Source organism: Coffea arabica, chromosome 8e (genome assembly GCF_036785885.1).
Source record: "Coffea arabica cultivar ET-39 chromosome 8e, Coffea Arabica ET-39 HiFi, whole genome shotgun sequence".
Lineage (NCBI taxonomy): Eukaryota > Viridiplantae > Streptophyta > Magnoliopsida > Gentianales > Rubiaceae > Coffea > Coffea arabica.
Window position 1 is genome coordinate 52,649,817 of NC_092324.1, and position 22,107 is coordinate 52,671,923.

At 38.2% G+C, this 22,107-nt stretch overlaps 4 protein-coding genes and 1 long non-coding RNA gene across 5 annotated transcripts; 4 read left to right on the top strand and 1 right to left on the bottom strand.

Annotated features, from left to right (window-relative positions):
* Positions 1-908: 908 nt before the first annotated feature.
* On the bottom strand, positions 909-1,792 carry LOC140013062 (uncharacterized). Its single transcript, XR_011820136.1, has 2 exons — positions 1,321-1,792; positions 909-1,153 (listed from the first exon to the last, which is right to left on the bottom strand). It is a non-coding gene; the product is annotated as an uncharacterized lncRNA (long non-coding RNA).
* A 1,784-nt stretch (positions 1,793-3,576) lies between these two features.
* LOC113705035 (uncharacterized) lies at positions 3,577-4,561 on the top strand. Its single transcript, XM_027226900.2, has one exon. It carries the CDS (start codon positions 3,859-3,861, stop codon positions 4,330-4,332), a length of 474 nt encoding a protein of 157 aa, XP_027082701.1. The 5' UTR covers positions 3,577-3,858; the 3' UTR covers positions 4,333-4,561.
* A 239-nt stretch (positions 4,562-4,800) lies between these two features.
* On the top strand, positions 4,801-10,783 carry LOC113702772 (embryogenesis-associated protein EMB8). The gene is made up of 8 exons (XM_027223912.2): positions 4,801-5,378; positions 5,494-5,622; positions 5,865-5,996; positions 7,593-7,735; positions 7,839-7,936; positions 8,021-8,115; positions 8,556-8,609; positions 10,387-10,783. The coding sequence occupies exons 1-8, from the start codon at positions 4,944-4,946 to the stop codon at positions 10,588-10,590; spliced, it is 1,290 nt and encodes a 429-aa protein (XP_027079713.1). The 5' UTR covers positions 4,801-4,943; the 3' UTR covers positions 10,591-10,783.
* Positions 10,784-13,969: 3,186 nt separating this feature from the next.
* On the top strand, positions 13,970-17,423 carry LOC113703680 (methionine gamma-lyase). Its single transcript, XM_027225125.2, has 2 exons — positions 13,970-15,061; positions 16,686-17,423. Exons 1-2 carry the CDS (start codon positions 14,266-14,268, stop codon positions 17,261-17,263), a joined length of 1,374 nt encoding a protein of 457 aa, XP_027080926.1. The 5' UTR covers positions 13,970-14,265; the 3' UTR covers positions 17,264-17,423.
* Positions 17,424-19,808: 2,385 nt separating this feature from the next.
* Positions 19,809-21,854, top strand: LOC113704323 (ubiquitin-ribosomal protein eL40 fusion protein). Its single transcript, XM_027226147.1, has 4 exons — positions 19,809-20,083; positions 20,254-20,356; positions 21,432-21,498; positions 21,606-21,854. The coding sequence occupies exons 1-4, from the start codon at positions 19,894-19,896 to the stop codon at positions 21,630-21,632; spliced, it is 387 nt and encodes a 128-aa protein (XP_027081948.1). The 5' UTR covers positions 19,809-19,893; the 3' UTR covers positions 21,633-21,854.
* The last annotated feature ends 253 nt before the right edge of the window (positions 21,855-22,107 follow it).

Here is a 22,107-nt window from a genome sequence, read left to right on the forward strand (position 1 = left end):
AATTAATTAAGTGGTACTAAATTTCTTAGGAAAAACTTACTCACAAAATTAAGTGATAAGCTATTCATTTTATCATTGAATGTGATATGCACCCAAATATATTAGATTTAATTCTTAACAATTTAATAATTTAATTGATTCAGACTTCAGGTTTCAGTTTTTAAATTTCAATTTTATCAAACACACCCTTAGTCATATGATACTCTTTGCTTGCCCATCAAAAGAGTTTTAACCATTCCAATATCCTTAAAAATCGATTCATTCAACTGGCAGATGTGTCTCAAACGCTTGTAATATTATCTTTTTGTAAATCCATTGTATTGTTAATATTGATAATAAAGATTTAAAAAAAATGAATCTGAATACATTGTTTGTTACAAGTAATGCATTGGCAGGGCTATTGTCGTTCGCTAGTGGCTACAGAAGCAAGAAGAGGCGAGAAAACAAATATACTGCATAATAATTTAGAGGCAACTAAAATAGTGCATGGTAGAGCGTCTCAAGCCCTTTGCTTTAAAAAAAAAAAATGCAAATACCATTTGCCATATTTTTTAATGTCACAATAATCTTTGGCTTTAGCTGTAAAAATTATCCTTTTGATCAACCCGGCTGATCTTGTGTTAGATTTGGCCAGAGGATGTGATATGAAAGATCTGCAGTAAAAATATGAAGGAATAAGATGTCATTGATAATATTTGCTAATTGGGTGTACTATTATTAGAGCAAATTATTCGGATGACCACTAAACTTTTACAATCGTTGAGCTTTGGTCACTAAGCTATTAAAAGTCTTGGTTTTGGCTACTGAAATGACTAAAATTAAGACTCAAGACCATTCCATTAGATTTAGTCGTTAAGTATATTAGATCTGATTGCCTACGTGATTCCCAAGACAAAAGAAAAGGGAAATTTAGAAAGTTTGACCTGCATCATCATCTTCTTCTTATTCTATAAACCTAAAGGAGTAACCATGAAACCACAAATCTACTGTTGCTACAACGAGGGAAAAGGAAATGGAAGAAACCCAACTTGGGTTAGAGGAAGTAGGAGCAAGCTGCAGCCTCTGCCTCTGCCGCCGTCCATAGCCTCCGTCCTCTAGTCCATTCATCGGTCGTGTGCGTCTATCTCGATGGTTTCAACCAGTCCTTCTTCTCCTGAAAACATAATCAGCCAAGCAACAATCACAAAAGTAGTAAAAGCTCTTATAAAATGGAAAAAACTCCAACCCAGAACAACCCATCATAAACCAGGTACAGGAGAAGAAGAAAAGCAAGAATTTCTCGAAGATGAAGATGGTAACGAAGAAGAATATTTTATTTACCTCCTATTGACCCTCAAGAAAATCCCACTGAAAGATTCATCCAAAATACCCCACAAAATTTCACTCTCAATCTCGCTTCACTTTCTAACTGATGACTTAGCCTTGGCCTAATTATAGACAACTGGCCCATCAAATTTCCATATAAAATTACTGCAGAATTCGCTCAAAATAAGGTGAAGTCCAAGGATATTCTCATTGATATGATTGTCAAGCTATCCAAGTTGAAATCAGATTGCAAGACTCTGGAGAGAAGGCAAAAGCTGTATCAATCATACGACATGTTTTTTGTGGATAAAAGGGTTGTTTTGTTGCCTCTAGGTGTTTTAGGGAAGCATTTTTATAAAAGAGGGGGAAAATTTTGGCATCGCAGGATTTGAGAAGAGGGATAATTGGAAATAACAGATTGAAAGGACAATAAATTCGATATTTTTATGCTTTGAAAATCGCGCGAGCACTCAGATCTGACATACTTAACGACTAGATCTAATGGAATGACTTCGAGTCTTAACTTTAGACATTTCAATGGTCAAAACCAAACTTTTAATAGTTTAATAATCAAAACTCGATGATTGTAAAAGTTTAGTGGCCATTCGGATAATTTACTCAATATTATTATTATTACCGGCCATGACGAAAAAGAGACAAATTAAGTGGTGCCAATTGAGGAAGAAATTTGGTGCCATTTTTGTGACAGGCATGATTTTACAAAGATGATTGAACAAATTTCTAATATTGTAGCCATGTAACTATAAGGAAAGAAATAGAGACGAAAAAGACAAAGGAAAAAGAAGAAGAAAATGGAGACAAAGTGAAGATGCTATTCATTTATTAGGAGTAAAGGTGATTTAAAGCAGAAATCAAGGTATAAATTTCCTTTTTGTCTTAGCCTACTATTACAAAGTGTTCTTGTGAATTGGTTTCAAGAAAACTAGTATATTATCTACAATACATTATGAACTGCTTTATTTGATCAGTAGATTTTTTAGTTGGTAATAAAACTAAATTCTTGTTCTTCATGTATCCTATTGTTATGTGTAAATTTATACTGTGAGAAAGGGATAATAGAAAAATATTAAGAGTTGAAATAAATGTTGGTGTGTTGTTTTAAATCTTACATTAAGTAAAAGTTGTATTTTGTTATTGAAATATGAGGGTGAATTCCATGATTCTCCCCTATGGTTTGAAGAGGCCATAATTTCTACTAAATGTTTCACTATAAACTCTAAATGCAGCACAAAACAATAACTTTATATGTATCCAAACCCTTGCTGCTCATAATCATAATCTTGAGGGTGTAGATGCAATTGTGATGTTTATAATACACTTCCAGCTGAATCAAAAACCTGGCAGTTAAAACTTGCAGGTAGCCGTTGCTATGGCTGTTAAAACATTGCTTATGTTTCCATGTGATGTTTGAAAGTTTTTGAATTATATTGACACTCCCTCAACTTTACTAATCATTTCAACCTTTTAATAACTTGCAATCTTCTACTAATACATGGACCAAGAAGGCATTCATGGAATAAAAATCTCATCATACTCATGAAAATAATATTTTAATCATATTTGGACTGAATTGTTATCAAAATCTCAAAAGTAAGGGTGGTTAATGAAATTTTTAAAACCTTAGGGGGTGTCAGTGCAAGTGTCAGAAACCTCAGGGAGGTTTGTGAAATTGTCCCTTTAAAAAAAAAAGAATTACGCGCTCACATTTGCCTCCTTTTTTTTTTTTTTTTTTGTCGACGGAGTGGGGTGTCCGGGTCAAGTCCGTAAAGGCGGCCCGACTAATCCCCACTCCGGCCCGGTCTAGCGCCCCAACCACACCTAGCACGTTAGATGCACGGCGAACTGATGTTGCTGCGGAGGTTCGACCCCAAGACCTAACGGTCCCGAGGAAGAGACGCCAACCACCAGCCCATTCACGTGGGGGCGCTCACATTTGCCTCCTTGAAAGGCGCAATTTCACTAACACGCACGGAAGTGCCGCCTAAAGAAATTCCTCAAATTATAGCGCAGAATTCGTAGTAAACATGTTCACGTTTTTTTTTTTTTTGTAAATCTATCACGGTTTATCTCCTCATCTTTATATTTTAGGTATTTTTATCCCCGATTTTTATATACTTTCATGACTTTTTTAAAATTCTACACGATACAAGCAACAATTCGGAGTATTCCACAAATGTCTTGAGAATTACAATTAATATCTTTGATGCTATCATAATCCATTAACATTTAGTAATACATTCTGTTGTCTGCCAAAGTAGGGGGGAAAAAAAAGTCTTCTGCCCGATGCTTATTAATTTAGGAATTACTAATGAATGACCGACAATTTGGAAATAGGCGGCTGGTAGGAAATAGGTAAACAACCCGCGAATGGAACGGAACAAAAAGAGCCTTCAACTGGTATTAGCTCAACTTCCATTCCAATATTCCATGACGTACGCGCAATTTGATTTGTCAAAGCCTGGATCACGTACGCTATTTAAACTTCCATCCGGGCCAAATTAACTCTCAGTGCATTTTGCGACAGCGAAATAAATGGCTAGTGAGAGATCATTTGCAGCAGATCAAGAACGTCGGGAAGGTGCAGAAGTTGTTTATGGAGCTGAAGCATGCTATCAGCACTCCATACAACTCCTTGAAGAATTGGGGTTTCCTAAGGGAGTGCTTCCCCTGCAGAATCTGGAAGAATGTGGAAGAGTTCGGGCAACTGGGTTCGTGTGGATGAAGCAAAAAAAGCCGTATCAGCATTTCTTTACTGGGAGCAATACCCTCGTAAGCTACGCAACTGAGGTGACTGCCTACGTAGAGAAATTCAAGATGAAAAAGATGACTGGAGTCAAGAGCAAGCAGCTTCTTTTATGGATTCCTATTGCCGAAATGAGGATTGATGATCCGGATCATAAGAAGATTCACTTCAAAACTCCCGTGGGAATTGGGAAATTCTTCCCCATCACGGCTTTCATGACCCAAGAGGAGAAGCGCAAGTACTCGGAAAGCACCGGAGAGTAGAATTCATTCAGTGGATGCCGCCAAGGATCCAACCAACATATTGGTTATTGCTACTATTCAATATTAATATTCATTCCACACCCTACGTTTATGCTCATCTCAATAATAATATACTACAATTATTGCTTCTTTTTCCTTTCCTTTTTCTTTCAAAGTAAGTTGTAAGTTGTTATTACCATATGTAAAATCACGTTATGCTTAATTAAAAAAAAATTTATTGTTAAATAAAGTTATTGTGTTTAAAATGATGTGGAGAAAAAAGGAGAGGCCAGTATTTTAAAGAGTTTTTTTTTTCTATTTGTGTACAATGCAAGATGGTATAAATTATTTATACTGTTTTATAAATATTATGAATATATTTCTCAATCATTTTTAAATACATAAACTAATAAATAACTAGTAGGTAAGAATTCAAGAAGGCTCTAACTACTTGAACTCAAATAGCAGCACGCATAAAATGCACCAAAATCTAGTTGGCGGAAATAGGAAAGAAATGGAGCCAACTTCAACCGAAAAAAAAGAAAAGAAAAAAGAAGGATGATTCTTTTCTTCAACTTTTACGTTGGGTCCCAACCACTCGTCTCTCCGCAACCCATATCTCCAACTTCCCCATGGCGAGAGCCTATTTTTACATAGGCTCCGCCACTGCCACTTCCACCCCGCTCTCCTCCTCCCCCTTCCGCCACCGTAAACTTCCAGCTCACAACCATCGCTCTTCCCCTCCTCTCCGCTCCTCAACCAACACTACCACCCCGTTGACAATGTCCAACCAACCTACCCCTCACCCCTCCCTGGAAGTTATCGGTGGAGCTCGGGACTCATTCCTCCCAGCATTCACAAGCCTTCACACCCCTTATCATCCTTACCCTTTTATCGCTTGGAATAGACACGTGGAGACCATCTTTGCCGCGTTTTTTCGTTCGCTCCCTGATATCAAATTCCGGCGTGAGTGCCTCCGTACAAAGGACAACGGCACCGTTGCACTTGATTGGGTCTCCGGTGACCGAACTCGCTTGTCTGCCGTTGCCCCCGTCCTCATTTTGCTGGTAAGCGAGGAGTGCTTCATCCACAGTCCCCCTTTCCTGTCCTGGTTTTGGTTTACAAGTCATTGGTTTAGTTGCGAGCGTTAATTTGGTTAATTGGTGAATTGGTGGGTTGCAGCCAGGTTTGACAGGAGGGAGTCAGGACTCGTACGTGAGGCATATGTTGGTGAGAGCAAGGAGCAAAGGATGGAGGGTTGTGGTGTTCAATAGCAGAGGATGTGGTAATAGCCCTGTCACCACTCCTCAGGTACTACTACTGTTCCTCCTCGAGTATCCTACTCAAGTTGCAATCTTTTTTTTAATCACTTTTCCGTTACTTGGTGCTCATCGTTAATGTGAATCAACTTTGAACTTGATCAATTAGTCTTTTGTGCGTATAACAAAGAAGATTTAGCTACAACTATAATAGCCTTTTTTTTGGCTTGAATTGGACAAAGAGAATTTATGCTACTTTATTTTGCAAGAATCTTCGAGCTGACTTATTTGCAGTTCTATTCAGCTTCATTTCTCGGAGATATGTCAGAAGTAGTGGCACTTGTCAACAACCGGTATCCGAAAGCCAATGTCTATGCTGTTGGATGGTCTCTTGGCGCCAATATTCTTGTTCGTTATTTGGGTCAGGTATTCCAACTAACTTTTGATATCCTCTCACCCTTTCAGTTTCAAAATTTTTTGTTTCCCTGATCTAAAATAACAATGTGGCGATGCTAATATGTGTTAAAGAGCTTATTAGGCTAGTGAGGTAGATGTTATTTCAGGCAATGAGTACTTCCATCACAAGTTATAGGTTTGCAGGTGTGATTTTCTGTTTTATTTGGGAAGGGTAGGGACACAAGGACTCTCCCATCTCAAGCGCACAAACAGATTTTTTTTTAATCATAAATGACGAGGTATATGAAGTGCTTTGTATTCACTGGCAATAAATTATAAGTGACTAGTTGTTTGAGAATTTCATGCTTTAACATCTGCAACCCTTTGCAGAAGTTTGTGGGAAAATTAAAAAAAGGTAAAAAGAAAATAAAAACTTTCATGAAACAAGAATAGAAGAGATGCAAGAAAACAAAAGCTCTTTCTTTAGTTGTATATGGGAGGTTAGGAGATTAAAGAAGGTCATATTCATTTTTTTCTTAATATGACAGCTTAAGCAAAACTAAGAAAAGAAAACCTAATTAGATGGTGTTGTGTTGAACTTAAGTTTTGCTATCTTGCTGCCTTTTGGTGCACCATATTTGATAAAGTTAACTCTTTTGGTTCTTTTAAGTTCCATCAACGAAATTGAGAAGATAAAAGCTCTTGTACTTCAAGTCAACAACATTACCTTGATTATCCATGGCATATAGTTTGTCTGTGCCATTTTATGGACAAAAGAGTTGGTGATAGATGGGATAATAAGTGTTCAGGAGAAGGATGCTGAACAGCACTAGAAAGGGCAAACATGCCAAAAGTTATTCATAACTGCACGTTACACAAACCAATAAATGTATCCCAAGAGCTAGTTCTATGACACCATGAAAGGGTTGAAAAGACTTTCTTTGTGTTGGATGAGGATGTGTATATCTGTGGTTCTGTTTCCTGAAATAGAATACAAGGGGCCTGCCCATGGAGCATATGATCAGATATATCATGCCAAGTATCATTTCCTCTCGTCACTTTTGACAGTTATTCTTCATGAACGAAAAAAGTTCAACCATGATGACAAGACCAACTGGGACAAGTGCTGTTAGCAGTTTCAAGTTTTCATGTTGTAATACTGCAGATGTCATAGTAAAAATGTTATTAAATGTCTGTCCAACTAAGAGTCTGGAAGCTTTGTTTCTTCTTAACTGTGTCCATTCATTAGTAACTGATCTATTTTGTTTCTCTATCTCTGTCGAGCTGTGTTTACCTTCCTTGCAATGCAAAAGTCATGACTCTTTCTTAGCAACTAAATTTTACATCTATACTGAAGAAAGCCACTCACCTTTTAGAAATTATTTCTACTATATCTAGATACTGAGATTATTCATACTTGAAAGGGTTGTCAGTTTATCTGCAGGAAACTTGTTTGAGGTGTAAATGCTTCATTCACATCCAACTATAACTTTTGGACATTGCATTAATACAAATGTGGGCTTCTAGCTGACTCATTTCTTTGCAAGAGGAATTGAAATTCATATTCAATAGCTTCTGGCTATCAAATTTTATAAGTCTCAGTTGTAACTTCTTCTATTGCTACAGGAATCTCGATCCTGTGTTCTTTCTGGTGCTGTATCATTATGCAATCCTTTCAACTTGGTCATTGCTGATGAAGATTTCCGTAAGGGCTTTAACATTGTTTATGACAAATCTCTAGCAAATGGTCTCTGCAAAATTTTCACCGAGTAACTCACCAATTCATTAAGTTTCCCCTATTCCTAATTATGTGTAATTTGGTTATCATGCTTTCCCACATTGGTTCAAGGGATATATCCATTGCCTTTGCAGGCATGCTCCTTTGTTTGAAGAGATGGATGGTGAATACAATATCTCAGCAGCTGCCAATGCCAAATCTGTCAGAGAATTTGATGAAGCTCTAACACGAGGTAACTAATACTTGTGCTGGAATAGATTGTTGATATGCATCGTTACTTACTGGCTGCTTCAACTTCTTTTCGTAATACCTGCAGTGTCATTTGGATTCAAGTCAGTGGATGACTATTACTCGAATTCAAGCAGTTCAGATTCCATAAAGAATGTCTGCATCCCTTTGCTCTGTATTCAGGCAAGAACATTCTGATGATATATCGTATTTTTTCAAAGAAAATCTTTTTGCTCTGTATATCCCAACAATACTGAAGAATGCATGATATGTTTTACAATCCTATCAGTTATGTAGAATAAAACTGCAGTGCAAGGAAGAATACTGTTGATATGCTTCTCTAAGTTTTTTTTGGTAGTTTTGGAACTTACCTAAGGAACTTTATGTGGCAATTCAAAAATTTCTGCTTCCTTTTTCATTTGACTATTCCCCAGTCAACCCTAGGCATCTTCTTATTTTGAAGCACTAAATTGTTGATTTATCTTTTTTTAATGATTGAGGATAAGGAGCATAATGGGTGGAAGAATGATAAAATTGTTGGGTTTTACTACTCCTGTTTGAATTATGTCAGCCAAAAGTAAAGCAGTATTACGAAAATAATTGTTTGTATATGTTGCCTACAGGCTGCAAATGATCCAATTGCTCCTTCTAGAGGAATTCCTCGTGAAGATATTAAGGTATGCACAACTTTTCATGTGTATTGTCAAATGTTGAGTAGAAGTTGGTTAATTTTTTCAATTTATCAGAGAGAATGTCTCGTGTGCTCATCTAAAAAACAGGATTGACAGATGTTATTTTTCGGCACTTCTAGTGCTGGCAGTGGACTATTGGTGTCACATTTAGGCAACTATCAAAATGTTTGGTAACTCAATATATTGTTTATGTTAAGGACAATAATTAAAAGAGCGATGATGCAGTCAATTGGTTGTGTCATCCATGAATATGTATATGGCTGGAACTCAGGAATTGTACATATATATGGATTTTTCCTTTGACTATGTAAAAAAAATTTTCAATAAAGAAAATCCACCTATACCCTTATATGGCGCACGGTATGATGATGATTATGAATAGATTGGTCTAGCGAAGTATCTTAGACAAACTTTGCTGTTGACACTAGTGCAAAATGGAGAAAACTGAGATATTTGTTACTCCTTTCGCTTTTCGTGTTCAATTTGGTCGATATGAGTTCTTGGAGTAATGATGTTTTTATTTAGCTCATCTTATTGGGCTGGTCCCAATTCTGCTGCCAAATATCAGTTTACTTCCCTTTTTTCCATGAGTTTTTTTTTATTGTACCATATCCCAGGTGCTGAATCAAAACTGTCATTCTTTTACTTGGCCTACATAGACGTGTTTATGGCTCTGTTGTACTTCATTTATTTTGATGCCAGTTGAAGTTCTCCAGATAATCAGCATTTTGCACTTTTACTTTTTTTCTCAATATCGCAACAACTTGGCTGATTTCTCTTGTATTGGCCATCTGTTTTGTTTAACAAATCCTTTGTTCATACCTTCTTATTTCTCCCTCAGGTCATTTTGTACAAAAGTTTAATATTAGAGTCTAGCTTGCTTATAGCTGACTAAGTACTTATTTCTGATTTCCATCAAAGAGCTCTAAATACAGCTTAGATGCACTTCTAAACCTTTTGCTTTGGCTTTTACATTATTTATAGTAATATGTTTCTATATTGAGGTGATTGGCATTGCCCAAAAATAAAAATAATAGATGCCTTGGTTTTTTATGCGGCTGATAACCTTTCCATCTCCTAGTACTGAAATTTTATGCTACCATCTTTAAGGGGAAAAGATGATGAAATATATCTTGAGGATGAGCATGTTTTGACGCAGGAATTCACTAATACTGATCATTGGGACAAAGGGAAAAGGTTGAAAAATCTTTACGGTTTAGTTTTGAAAACCAGCAAACTTTGGTTATTATTGAAGATAGGACCGTTTGCATCTATCTCACATACTAGTTTTCAGTGTTTTCTTGTACTTTGTGGAACCATCAAGTCCGGTGGATAAGTATGACGAGAAGTACCGAGATATTTTTATGTTATAGGGAGGGTCTTATTGACTTTTGAAACATACAAATTGGATAGCGACAAGGGTGCTGACTGTAACCCATTTGATTTGATTCCTATTCCATTTCTCACTCCCTCCTCAGGGGAGTTTGTTGTTTCTTCTCATGGAGTGCCGTATGCTTTTCATGGATAATGATGCCTTTTATCATTCATTATAAGGGAAAATAATACTACTCCATGTAATGTGCCCAGACGGTGTTGTCATTTTCCAACGGATAACTTAGCTTGGGAGAACCAATAAATGAAATATAGACAGGCATTTGCATTTCCTTTGGTTCTTGGTTTTTTTTGTTATGAAAAGCATGCATGGTGTTATTAAAAATCCTATGAAAAGCATGATTGATTGAGTTTGCTCTTCCTCCCAAAGGCAAACTCGAATTGCTTGTTAATAGTCACACCCAAAGGCGGTCACCTAGGATGGGTAGCTGGTGGTGAAGCTCCCAGAGGGGCGCCTTGGACTGATCCCCCGGTGATGGAATTTCTTGAACATCTGGAGCGTGTTGCTGCTTGCTCGAGCGTCGGATCGGGTGGCCTGCAAAACCTCCAACATGTTGAGGCATCCCTTTATTGATCTCTCGAGAAATTACAAAGAACGGGTACGCTACCGTCCAGGACGTCAGATCGGTTTCACCCGTTCATTGTATTGTGTTGGAATCGTTGATTCATTTCATTCATTATATGCATTTATGGATGTTACCTCAAGATGAAGGATGTGAAAAAATGTAATGGAGATCTCATGCAAATATGTATATCATTTCCGACGAGTCTATCGCTCGCTGACGTCTGACGTCTGACGTGTGCGCGCGCGTAATGTTGTTTTTTTATTTTTTATTTTTTTATGACAACAGTCAAAACTTGATGAGTAGTACTACTACTATCTCAAAACAAAAAATTGCGATCCCATTTCCATCTGTTTTATCCGCCTCTTCACTCTTCTTCAAAATGATGATAATCTGGCACCAGTGGGTGCGTGCGTGTCTCTGACCACTCAGCAGGGCAGATTTGATAATTTTCCATCTTATCTTAATAATAATAATAATAACAACATAGGGATGGGAAATAGGTTCGAAACAGCATTAACGTTTGGAGATTCTTCATGTGGCAAAGCCTTGAAGCAATGGTGCTGTTACCGTGGCTGCCAAAACTGGAACCACGCACATATCAGCATCACTATCCATATGATATCCATCCAGGTGGAGATTTCAAACTTGGACGATTTAATGTATGTGGCCCGATATCCCAGCTAAGTTCCCTTCCCTGGGGTTTCAGTTCATGATTTTCTGCCATCCGAAGACTAAACAACAACCATCCATCATCCATGAGCAGGGTTCCTTGCAATTTGGAGGAATGCTCGTCTCTCTCAGTTGACTTTGTGTTGTCGTTGACTCCTGATCGTTGCCGGCTCTTGCAGTACTATATACTCCTGGTACGTGTTTAAAGCATGGCAATCCAACGCATAACCCTTACCCTTATCTTAGCCAAAACTTGCGTGCGGTCGAATGTTGCAAGTTCCCAGCAGAGATGCCTTCTCCTAAGTTTTCTTGGCATCAATCATTATCCTTTTTCTTTTTCTTTTTCTTTTTTTTTTTTGGAGTGGAAGCTGAGTCCAACCGTGAAAATTTTTTCCCGCCATTGAAAAGTCCAACCACACTGTTGGAGCAATAATAATAATTTAGATACCAAATAAGTAGCAAGCAGTAACACTACAAATTTCCTTTCAAAGGAAATGCAGAAGTGGTTAAAAGTCGTTGGTGAGTTGTAAAAGGTAATAGTCTTGGTGTTTCCTCTTCTAGTTTTCTCAATTCCACATCGATTGTGAGTGGTGTGTATGCGTAGAACTTAAGTTCCTCGGTGTGGCCTGAAAGTCAACATGCTTTTTGGGTTTAACTGTGGGTTTGACTTAAATTCTGGATGTGTGTGTTATTTGCGGTTGGTTGAGAATAATACTACAAATTATCCAAAGTTCTCAATACCGCCCTTTTGCTCTGCCATAAATCATCATATTACCCTATGACTTAACCTAAAACTAAAAGCAAAAGAGAAAAGCAAAAAACAGAAGCGGAAATACGGCGGGTAGCGGATAAAAACTAAAAAGGGGTAGCAAAGCAATCAATATTAATTAATAAGAGCGAGCCTAATATTCATTCATTCATGTCGTCATCCATATGAAGCAGTACAGGTTTTCTTCGAGTCTCAGATAATCAATCACGTGGAAAACAAATCCTACAAACCTAACCTAACAAACATAACATGTGACCTAAAAATGTTTCTTTATCTGAAGAAATCATTTCTAAAGGAATGCCATTGAAGATGAGGATGGGACCGACAAGCTCCGTTCCAAATTCTGTGAGTAGGAAGAAACACAAAACACGCACGATGACGTCTGGATTCATGTGGTGGGACAAGCACTATGCGTTCATCTGAACAAATTTACTGTACTACCCTTCTGGCGTACTACACACGCACACCATCTCTCTCTCTCTCTCTAAAGGCTTAGGCATATAATAATACTCCTATATCGCATGGCATGATGTGACTGTGAATCATCTCAGAACCACATCCGCATCATCCTAAACAGTACACCAAGATGATCATGGTTCTTTTTTTTTTTTATTTTATTAACAAATTTTATTTCATAGTAGTATAAGTCGTTGGCCCTTTCTAAATACAAAAAATAGAAAAGGCGTCTGATACCGTAGTAGCAGTATTAAGTTTTTTTTTTTTTTTTCTAATCTTTAATAAAAATTTCAATGTTGTAAGAAATACTGTCCCTGCTATAGTTCTGTCCTGATCCTGATAGCGAGCTTCAGATCTCCGCATGCAAAACGAGAAATGTATGTCTTGAAGGGGCAATGATACAAAATCGGTCGCTCCTGTTTCTGATTTAACAAATGTGATTTCTTATAATTTCCATAAAAGTCGATATTTTTTTTTCTTTTGAAGGAAGCTTAATGAAAGGAAATTATAACGACAACATAAGCCGATTGTATGACCGTAAAGCATTAAACTTTTAGATCATGCAATGCATTAATGTAGTAGTAAGCACCGGTACCAGGCCCGTTTGCCCTGGCTACCATTCTACGCTAGGCACCCATTACAAAACCCTTCATTATTGTTGTAAATTCCTCAACAGCGCCGTCATCGGTGAATGAAGATAATTGCCTAATGCTAAATGGGAGACTACTGAATATCCCAAGAAGGAAATGTTCCGTTTTAGCGAGATTGAAAAATATTTTTAGAATAAGGAAAAATAGTTAGTGAGATTGAGGATTGTCCGAGATTGCATCCCATCCCTTTGACCCACGCACAAATGCTGGAAAGGTCCCAAATGGGAAATACTACTGACATTTAATTCTTCAACTTGGACTCCCGAAATACTTGGATTGCAGGTGTACGTAGCTGTGCAAAAGTTCTCTCCGTTTTTCTTCTTTCTAATTAATAAAAAAAAACTAACAAGTAATTTCCTGAAGTAGGAAGATTATTAGCTTTTTTCTTGGCTACCGAACGTAAACAAGCAAGCAGCATTGAAACCTGAAAGTGAGGAAGCGCAGGACGTCACGTACGTTGGAAGATGTGAAAAAAAAATTTGGTGGATTACTGGATTTGTGGGGACTAAATAAACAGCCCTTGAAATGTAGTAAGAGATTTTCTTTTAACTTTTTTTTCGGTGAGAATGAAGAATTACAAGCTTTTAGCAGCTAATTTAACTAATACGACTTTGTTCCTCTTCAACAAGCCACCAAAATTGATGGAGTGAGAGATCTAGGATCAAATCCTGCCGTCGGTCACAAAACAAAACGTGGCAAGCCAAAAAAAAGACTTTGTTCCTCTTCAAGTCAAATAAAAAAAAAAAAAAAAAGAAGCTTAGCAGACTTGAAATATACGACCAGATTCACCGAACCAGTCCTGCTATGGTAATTAAAATTAGTACATATTTTCCAACTCAAAGGAGGCAATACTCCTCAGTGGCAAGTTAAGCCTTTTTTGGAGTAGTACTATTTTCTTATATCTGGTTCAGCCTTCCTCCTCTCTAGTCTCTCTGTACATCATCTATAAATTAACAACGCAGCAGCTGAGTCGAAAATTCGTCCTCGCCTCTTCCTTCTCAAATTCCTCTTCCAAATTTATCCTCTACTTTTCCCCTTCGCTATCAATTAGTACCAATTACTAATATTCATTCAATTAGTAAAATTTGAACCAACAAAAAAAAAAGGAACTTGTTGTGTAATCACTCGCCTCGCGACAAATGGCCGAAACTGGGATCAATCGCAGCAACGTAGTCACGCCAACCAGAAAAAGGTCCGGCTCCGACGAGAATTGGGACCGCGATGACTTGGTTGTGGCCAAGAAACAAATGAAGCCCCTCACCCTCCGGCCCGATCAGATTCAGGACCCTGCCTCCGCTCTGGCCAATGCCCGTCACGAGTTCGGCGAGCATGGCGGCGTTAACATGTCCATCGAGGCCTCCGCCACCTTCACCGTCATGGAGCCCGAGACCATGCGCCGGATGTTTTCCGGCGAGCTCGGCCCCGACCGTGACTTCTTCATCTACAGCCGCCACTTCAACCCGACGGTGCTCAACCTGAGCCGCCAGATGGCCGCCCTGGAGGGAACGGAGGCAGCCTACTGCACGGCGTCGGGGATGTCGGCCATCTCGTCCGTGCTGCTGCAACTGTGCAGCTCCGGGGGGCACGTGGTGGCCTCCAGGACCCTCTACGGGGGCACCTACGCCCTCCTGTCCCATTTCATGCCGAGGGCGTGCAACATCACGACGTCGTTCGTGGACATCAGGGACCACCTGGCGGTGAAGGAAGCCATTGTGGAGGGGAGGACCAAGGTGCTGTACTTTGAGTCGATCTCGAACCCCGCGCTGAAGGTGGCGAACGTGCCGGAGCTGTGCCGGATAGCGCATGACAAGGGGGTGACGGTCGTGGTGGACAACACTTTCGCACCCATGGTAATGTCGCCCGGGAGGTTGGGTGCTGATGTGGTGGTTCACAGTATCTCCAAGTTCATAAGTGGCGGCGCCGACATCATTGCAGGTACATCACTATGCTTTTGTTGTTTCTTTTCTTGTGAATCATCCTCGTCTTCCCTCTTACTGATAGCACCGTTTTGTAACCAACCAACCTAGTAGTAGTACGGCTGTCCGTCTGGGAATCTTCGGCGGTGTTGTGTTCCAGGCTTCTTCTAGCCCTCTAGCCGTCTTCTAGCCTTCTAGTTCTATTTTGGGTAAAACTTGAAAGGGCTGCTGCTGTTAAAGTGTTTAACGCCACAGTCTAATTTTTAATTTCAGAGTCATTTTTGCACAAAAGCAACTTTTGGTCTCAGCCGCCAGGATGGGGGCTTTTAAGTTCCACTGGATTTTTTTTTTTTTTTTTTAACTTTAAAAAAGAAGAAGAAGAAGATAAGAACAGATTTCTCCGATTCCCCACCGCGGGAATCCTCTGTTAGTAATTCGATGTCCGCACATTAGCCAATTATTCATGACGTCAAAGTGCTTCAATAATATATCAAGAGGCGAGATTCTTTGGGGTCAAAGATTGGTTTGATTATGGAACCTAGCGGATAAGATGTTTGTCGAATCCACACGAGTTGGGCTCAGTACGAGAATGAGACAATAGATGGTCCATTCCATTCCTGAATGTGGGGGCTGGGGTCTTGTCACACGCAGTGCGGAGCTAAGACCCCATATTAGGGGGGGGGGGGGGGGGGGGGGGGGGGCAAATTTCAATACAATAACACTCTTTTAAAAAATAAAAAATTAAAATTATTACCATTATACACAGATTAAAATTAAAACATACGAGTTTTCATTTTTTTAAAACGTTGCAATTCAGTTTATTATCAATTTTGTTAAATACTACATCTTTTTCAATATAATTAAATGAATCTCTTGATTTTTTTTAACAATAATTTGTGAATCACCATCAACTTGATTTTCTTTTAAATAATTTATTTTAGTTCTTTTTCTTTCTTTTTAGTACCACTTCAAGTTACCACCAGCAAGTATTTGACAAAAAAAAAAGTTACCGCCAGCAAGCTTCTGAGTTGGTTTGGTTTCTTTTATGGCAACGTGTGATGTGGCATCAAAATATCACACACTGTAGCTGTAGAGCGACCGGCGGCGGCAACAACTGTAGCTGTAGAACGCCTTTAATTTCATTTGCCTTTGAGGCAGCGGCAACAACAATCAATAAGAATAATAATAATAGTAGTAACAAACAAAGACGTCAAGTGTAATGTTCTTCAAGTTTATCTCATCCACACGTACCCTCCATGGTACATCAGACCTCTCTTAAATGCTTTGCGGCTTTTAATTAGGGTGCCCGTTCAAGATCAGAGCTTTATCTTTTTCACCATGCAGGATTTTATTAAACAAAACTCTGGATTCTGGTGTAGAATCGATTCCACTTTTGGACTGCTCAGCTTGTCAAAAAGCCTCTTCTCCTGCAGTGAACCCGACTTAATTTGGCAAACATACTGAAAATAATAAGTAATAATACTAATAATAAACACTGCGTGTATAGATATAGATATAAATATAGAATTTTGCTCCTCCGGTATCTTGCTATGATCGTGACTTATTATTATGTTCGTGTGGGTTTTCCTAAGTAAGCTCCATTATGATTTAAGGATGGCAAATGTCGGGGTTACAATTTGCAGGTGCTGTGTGCGGTCCAGCGAGCCTGGTGAACTCCATGATGGATCTGCAACAAGGTGCTCTGATGCTGCTTGGTCCAACAATGAATCCCAAGGTGGCTTTTGAACTTTCAGAGAGGCTTCCCCACCTCGGCTTGAGGATCAAGGAGCACTGCCACCGGGCTCTGACCTACGCTACCCGCATGAAGAAACTGGGCTTCAAAGTCATCTACCCTGGACTCGATGATCATCCTGATCATTCCACCTTGAAATCTTTGGCCAACAAGGACTACGGCTTCGGGGGCATCCTCTGCGTGGACATGGAAACTGAGGAGAGGGCTAACCGTTTCATGAATCTTCTGCAGAACTACACTCAGTTTGGGTTCATGGCTGTCAGTTTGGGCTACTATGAGACCTTAATGTCCATCTCCGGAAGCAGCACCAGCAGCGAGATGAACGCCCAAGAGAAGGCGTTGGCTGGCATTTCGCCCGGATTGGTTAGGATGTCGATTGGCTATAGTGGAACGCTGGAGCAGAAATGGAGCCAGCTTGAGAAGGCCCTTTCCAGAATGCAAGACACCAATTTGTTCCAAAAGCATTAAAAAAAACAAGAAGAAGACCACGCATATCTTCTGTCTCGCTACTACTACTACTTTTTCAGTGGTTGCTGGTGTTTTTTATGTAAAACCGTGAACGTTCACATACAAGTACATTATGTTGCTGCTCCCTTTTTGGGTAATACAATCGTGTCTATGACCTCTACTCTGCTGGACCCCACTTAGTTTTGGTAATTCTTAACCTTGTGTATTTTCTCAAGCCCTCAATTTTTTCGATTTTTGCACATTGAAGGTTATTATATGTTTCTATTCTTTAACATTTCGACTAATGTTTTCTCCTACAACCAAAAGAAGAATGCCAACAATAATAACAAACGAATGTCGACTACTGTCCTGCCCTTTTGAGGCCACATTGGATTCTCATTAAACCCCCTATAGTTTAAACATCCATACATAACTCTCTCATAATTTGGATTAAATTGTCACAACTAATTTTTTAATTAAAATTAGCGGTCAATAGTAAAAAATCAAAGTTGAACTAATAAATTGATAAATCACTCTTTCACTCCTTTTTTCCTTTTATCTCTCTCTTTTTTAAAGATGATTTTTGAAAACCTACCTATACCTTGGCCTACATAATATAATATTAATTTTCTCCAAATACAAATGAGATGGAAGGAAAATAAAAATAAATGAATAAGAAACAAAACAGATGGAAAGAAAATATAGAACAAATAACTAAGGAACAAAAAGTACCAAATATTTTTTGACTACAAATATCATTATAGGTTTTTAAACTAAATCTTTAATGATATTTTCTATTGCTTATTTGTCTATTTTTTATTTCAATTCTTGTTTTTATGTTTGGAGGAAAAAAGTAATGAAAGGGTATATTTATAAATTTATAAATTTAATTTTGACTTTTTACTATTAATCGCTAATTTTAATGAAAAAACTATCATTAACACATTAATCCAAATCACATGGGAGTTATATATGGGTTTTAAAATCATAAAGCAGTTGTGTAATAAAACACCAAACCACTAGAGGGTAAAAGGTAATTTACCCTTAAATACATTACTTGAGCACTATTGAAATTTAAAATTTCTTACCGCAAAGCAAGAAGTCTTCAAATCTTCAAATTTCTTATCCCATTCGATAGGAGTAATACAAAAACCTACTACGAACCATGCGATCGAATGGAGCTTTGGACCAATAACTGACTCTCTAAACTCTCGAACGAGGATTCACCAAATTTCGAGGGGGTCATGCCAAATACGAGTCTATCTTATGGTCCTCTATTTAGTGTTAATTTCATTTTATCCCCTCAAACTATACACGAATTCTCATTTCAATTTTTGAACTTCAAAATGGGACACTTAAATCCCTAAACTACTAAATGTGTTACAATTAAGTAACATCAGTGATGGAATAAAAAACTTGATGGTTGTGTAAGTGTTAATTTCATCTTTTGTAAGTGTTATAAACCAAAAAATAGGACATAAAAATAATTTCATCCTTGTCTTTTCTTTTTTGTCTTTTCCTTCTTCATCCTTCCTTTTCTGGCCAATATCAAGAAAAAGGGTGGAGTTCAGTAATTCAGTGAAAGGAATCCAACCAAGTGATGCAGTAGACAACCTCCTTTCCCTTCCCCCAATAATTGTCATTGGCTCTCAAGTTTTTTCTTCCCTAAGTAGCATCATCACCAATAGCAATAGCTTCTTCATCGAATCCAAAGTGTTGCCGAAGTTTGACCCGACCCAAGTGGTGGAAGTGTTTGTTCGGATTATTGGCGGCGAAGTTAAAGTAGCGAGTTCACTCGCTTCCAAAATCGGCTCGCTCAGTTTCTTCCCAAAGAAAAGAAACTTCAAGGGAGGTGTTGGGAAGGGAGATGTTAGGGAGTGATAGTGGTGGAAGATGGGGTGGTAGAGGAGGGGATGCGACTAGGGAGGATGGGAAAGAAGAAGAATATGGGAAAAAATAAAGGAAAATGGAAGGATGAAGAAGAAGGAATTAAAAAGAAAGGTAAAATTATCTTATGTCCCTATTCTTTTGGTTTATAATAGTTACACAATGACACTAATTGAGCGTGCTCTCCACACTTCTAATACATCATTAATTTTTTGAATTTTGTCACTGATTTTACTTAATCGAAACACATTTTGTAATTTAGAGATTTAAGTGTTTTATTCTAAAGTTCAGAAACTGAAGTGGGACTCCGTATATAGTTTGAGGGGACAAAATGGAATTAACACCTCTATTTAACCTAAAAAAAGGAAAGAAAAGGCAAGTGAAATTTGCACATCAATCTAATTTTTTTATTACATGAAGGTAGGAGCAGAGTATCAAAGAATTAATTTGCAATGCAAATATTATTTGTCAAAAAATAAATAAATGAGCCACAGAATTTTGATAGCATTTCTTCAAACATGAGCCATAGAATTTTGGACAGGGGTAAAAGTGGAAACAGAGAGCTGGAGTGAGATATGAGTACATCTTGATGGGCTATAGACATCTTGATGGGCTAATGGGCTGTGTAAAGCATACTCCTAGAAATTAGTAGCAGTGTGCTAGAAGTACCTGTTGATTTGGGCTTGACATCTCGAAAGTAACCCTAGCTATAAAAGGTGGGGGAGGAAGAGGGAGAGAGCAAAGGAGGAAGACAGCGGAGGAAGATGCAGATATTCGTGAAGACCCTGACAGGGAAAACCATAACTCTAGAGGTTGAGTCGAGTGATACCATCGACAATGTGAAGGCCAAAATCCAAGACAAGGAAGGAATCCCCCCCGACCAGCAGAGGTTGATCTTTGCTGGAAAGCAGTTGGAGGACGGCCGCACTCTTGCCGATTACAATATCCAGAAAGGTTCCTCCTCCTCCTCTTATTTTACTTTTCATCTTTATTATTACTTTTTTTTCCTTTCTAAGTCCTGAACTGATGGTGTTCTACCTAAATAAGTGATTTTACTACTTAAAAAAAAAAGAAAAGAAAAAGAGTGTGTGTGATTTGGAATTTTATTTTTGTCATTTTGGCAGAATCAACGCTGCATCTGGTGCTGAGGCTTCGTGGTGGAATCATTGAACCGTCTTTGATGGCTTTGGCTAGGAAGTACAATCAGGACAAGATGATTTGCCGCAAGTAAATTTTCTTTTCGCATTTACAGTTTTCTTTTTGCATTATCAAGTTCGGTGTAGATATCTCAATTTTGGATATTTCTGTTATGCACCGCACAACTAAGTGATGGAATATTGCTTAACTGTGTTTTTATTAGCTTGTGCTTGTGTAATCATTCATTAAAATTGGGAAACTAATTTTTGTTGAATTGCCCTAATATTTGTTTAGATCAGTTTGATCGTTTTGCCTCTGTGGATAAAGCATTTCATTTTCGTGTTCCTTTTCCCTCTGGTAGCTAGAACTGCCAAGCTCAGAAGCTTTTGTTAATCTTATTTGAGGGCTCAGGCTGTTGGAAATACCTTCCTCCTCATCTAGTCTATCTTGTCACAATATCATGCTTTTAAACTACACATGCTCTGAATTGCACCTAATTAGTTAAACTGCCCCTACTGTGTCGGAGAATGGCCCAAATAACCGTTTGCTTTAAGCTTGGACTCAAATGTTGATCATGCTAGGATGCTTGGTAAATTTTGCCAAACGGTGAGAATTTGACAGTCATCTTTTTTTTTTTGAGATCTCGAGTAGCAAGTGCTGAGCAATTTTTTCCCAATGTAATGTCAATGAGGCATAGGTGAGAAGATCAGTTTGATGTGTGGGTGCTTGTGTTTTCGGAGTTTATTTCTACTGGAGAAGAATGCAGGATGGTCTTATCATAATGTGGACTACTAATTCATTACAAGTTCACATAGTTGTTTATTTTGCCTTTGTTCTGTCTTTTCTCATCGGGTTTTTATTTGATCTGGAAAAAGATTTTAAGTGTTTGTTTCTTATTTTTCCTTCATCAAGATTACTTTGGAGCATATACAGAAGTGTATTTAATCGTCATGAGCATATTTATTGTCATGACCTGAGGCAATAGGAGCTTGCCTGAGTCTTGAAGTACCCGCTTCAGGCATGTAGTTGAGAATTGAACTTAAGATGGCGATCTATTTGATATCTCTGTATGTTTCACTGATCTGAGTTGTGTGTCTGCGATCCCGTGCGTTCCCAACAAACCTTTAGTGGAGCAGTGACATTATTGATCGGAATTCTTCTCTAGGTGTTATGCACGGCTGCATCCTCGTGCTGTGAACTGTAGGAAGAAGAAGTGCGGGCACAGCAACCAGGTCAGTGTATCATACGACACGTGTGCTAACATGACGATTTTCCTAGAATCATTTATCTTGCTTACTATTGCAGACACGCTGATTCTGTTTCTTTAAATTTGTTGCAGTTGAGGCCAAAGAAGAAGATCAAGTAGAGGGATATATATACCTATGAATGTCCATCAAGCATGTTTCTATGAAGGCTCTCAGAGCTCAAGAAGTTTTTGAATGTTCTGTTCAATTTTTTTTTTTTTAAATGTTGTGACAATTGTTGTGAACACCTTCATTCATACTTGGAGATTGTTGCGACTCAAATTATCGCTTGGTGGATGAATTTTATTTTAATGGTTTAAGGATTTTTACCATTTCAGTCTGAAGTTTGTGCCTGCGTTTCATTTAAACCTATTAACTATTTACCGTTTTCACAAAACTCTCTTTCCTGAGAGAGAATTGATTGAATTACCTAAAACTTGGACGTGCTTTTTCCCAAGGAGAAAAGTAGCCATATTGCATGGAAACTAGTAGGAATGGTTTGTCAGTGCGGAACACATTCGAATGAGAGAGCAAAATATGGCAAAGTAGCAAATATTAATTGAGAGTTTTATGTACTACTTAATTGATTATCAACAA

Bases quoted from the DNA above. Each gene is read 5' to 3' on its own strand.
- LOC113705035 (XM_027226900.2), top strand. From the start codon at position 3,859: ATGGCTAGTGAGAGATCATTTGCAGCAGATCAAGAACGTCGGGAAGGT.
- LOC113702772 (XM_027223912.2), top strand. From the start codon at position 4,944: ATGGCGAGAGCCTATTTTTACATAGGCTCCGCCACTGCCACTTCCACC. The intron at 5,379-5,493 runs GTAAGCGAGGAG...GGTGGGTTGCAG, and splicing joins CCCCCGTCCTCATTTTGCTG to CCAGGTTTGACAGGAGGGAG. The intron at 8,116-8,555 runs GCAAGAACATTC...TGTTGCCTACAG, and splicing joins TCCCTTTGCTCTGTATTCAG to GCTGCAAATGATCCAATTGC.
- LOC113703680 (XM_027225125.2), top strand. From the start codon at position 14,266: ATGGCCGAAACTGGGATCAATCGCAGCAACGTAGTCACGCCAACCAGA. The intron at 15,062-16,685 runs GTACATCACTAT...TACAATTTGCAG, and splicing joins CGGCGCCGACATCATTGCAG to GTGCTGTGTGCGGTCCAGCG.
- LOC113704323 (XM_027226147.1), top strand. From the start codon at position 19,894: ATGCAGATATTCGTGAAGACCCTGACAGGGAAAACCATAACTCTAGAG. The intron at 20,084-20,253 runs GTTCCTCCTCCT...TCATTTTGGCAG, and splicing joins CGATTACAATATCCAGAAAG to AATCAACGCTGCATCTGGTG. The intron at 20,357-21,431 runs GTAAATTTTCTT...ATTCTTCTCTAG, and splicing joins GACAAGATGATTTGCCGCAA to GTGTTATGCACGGCTGCATC.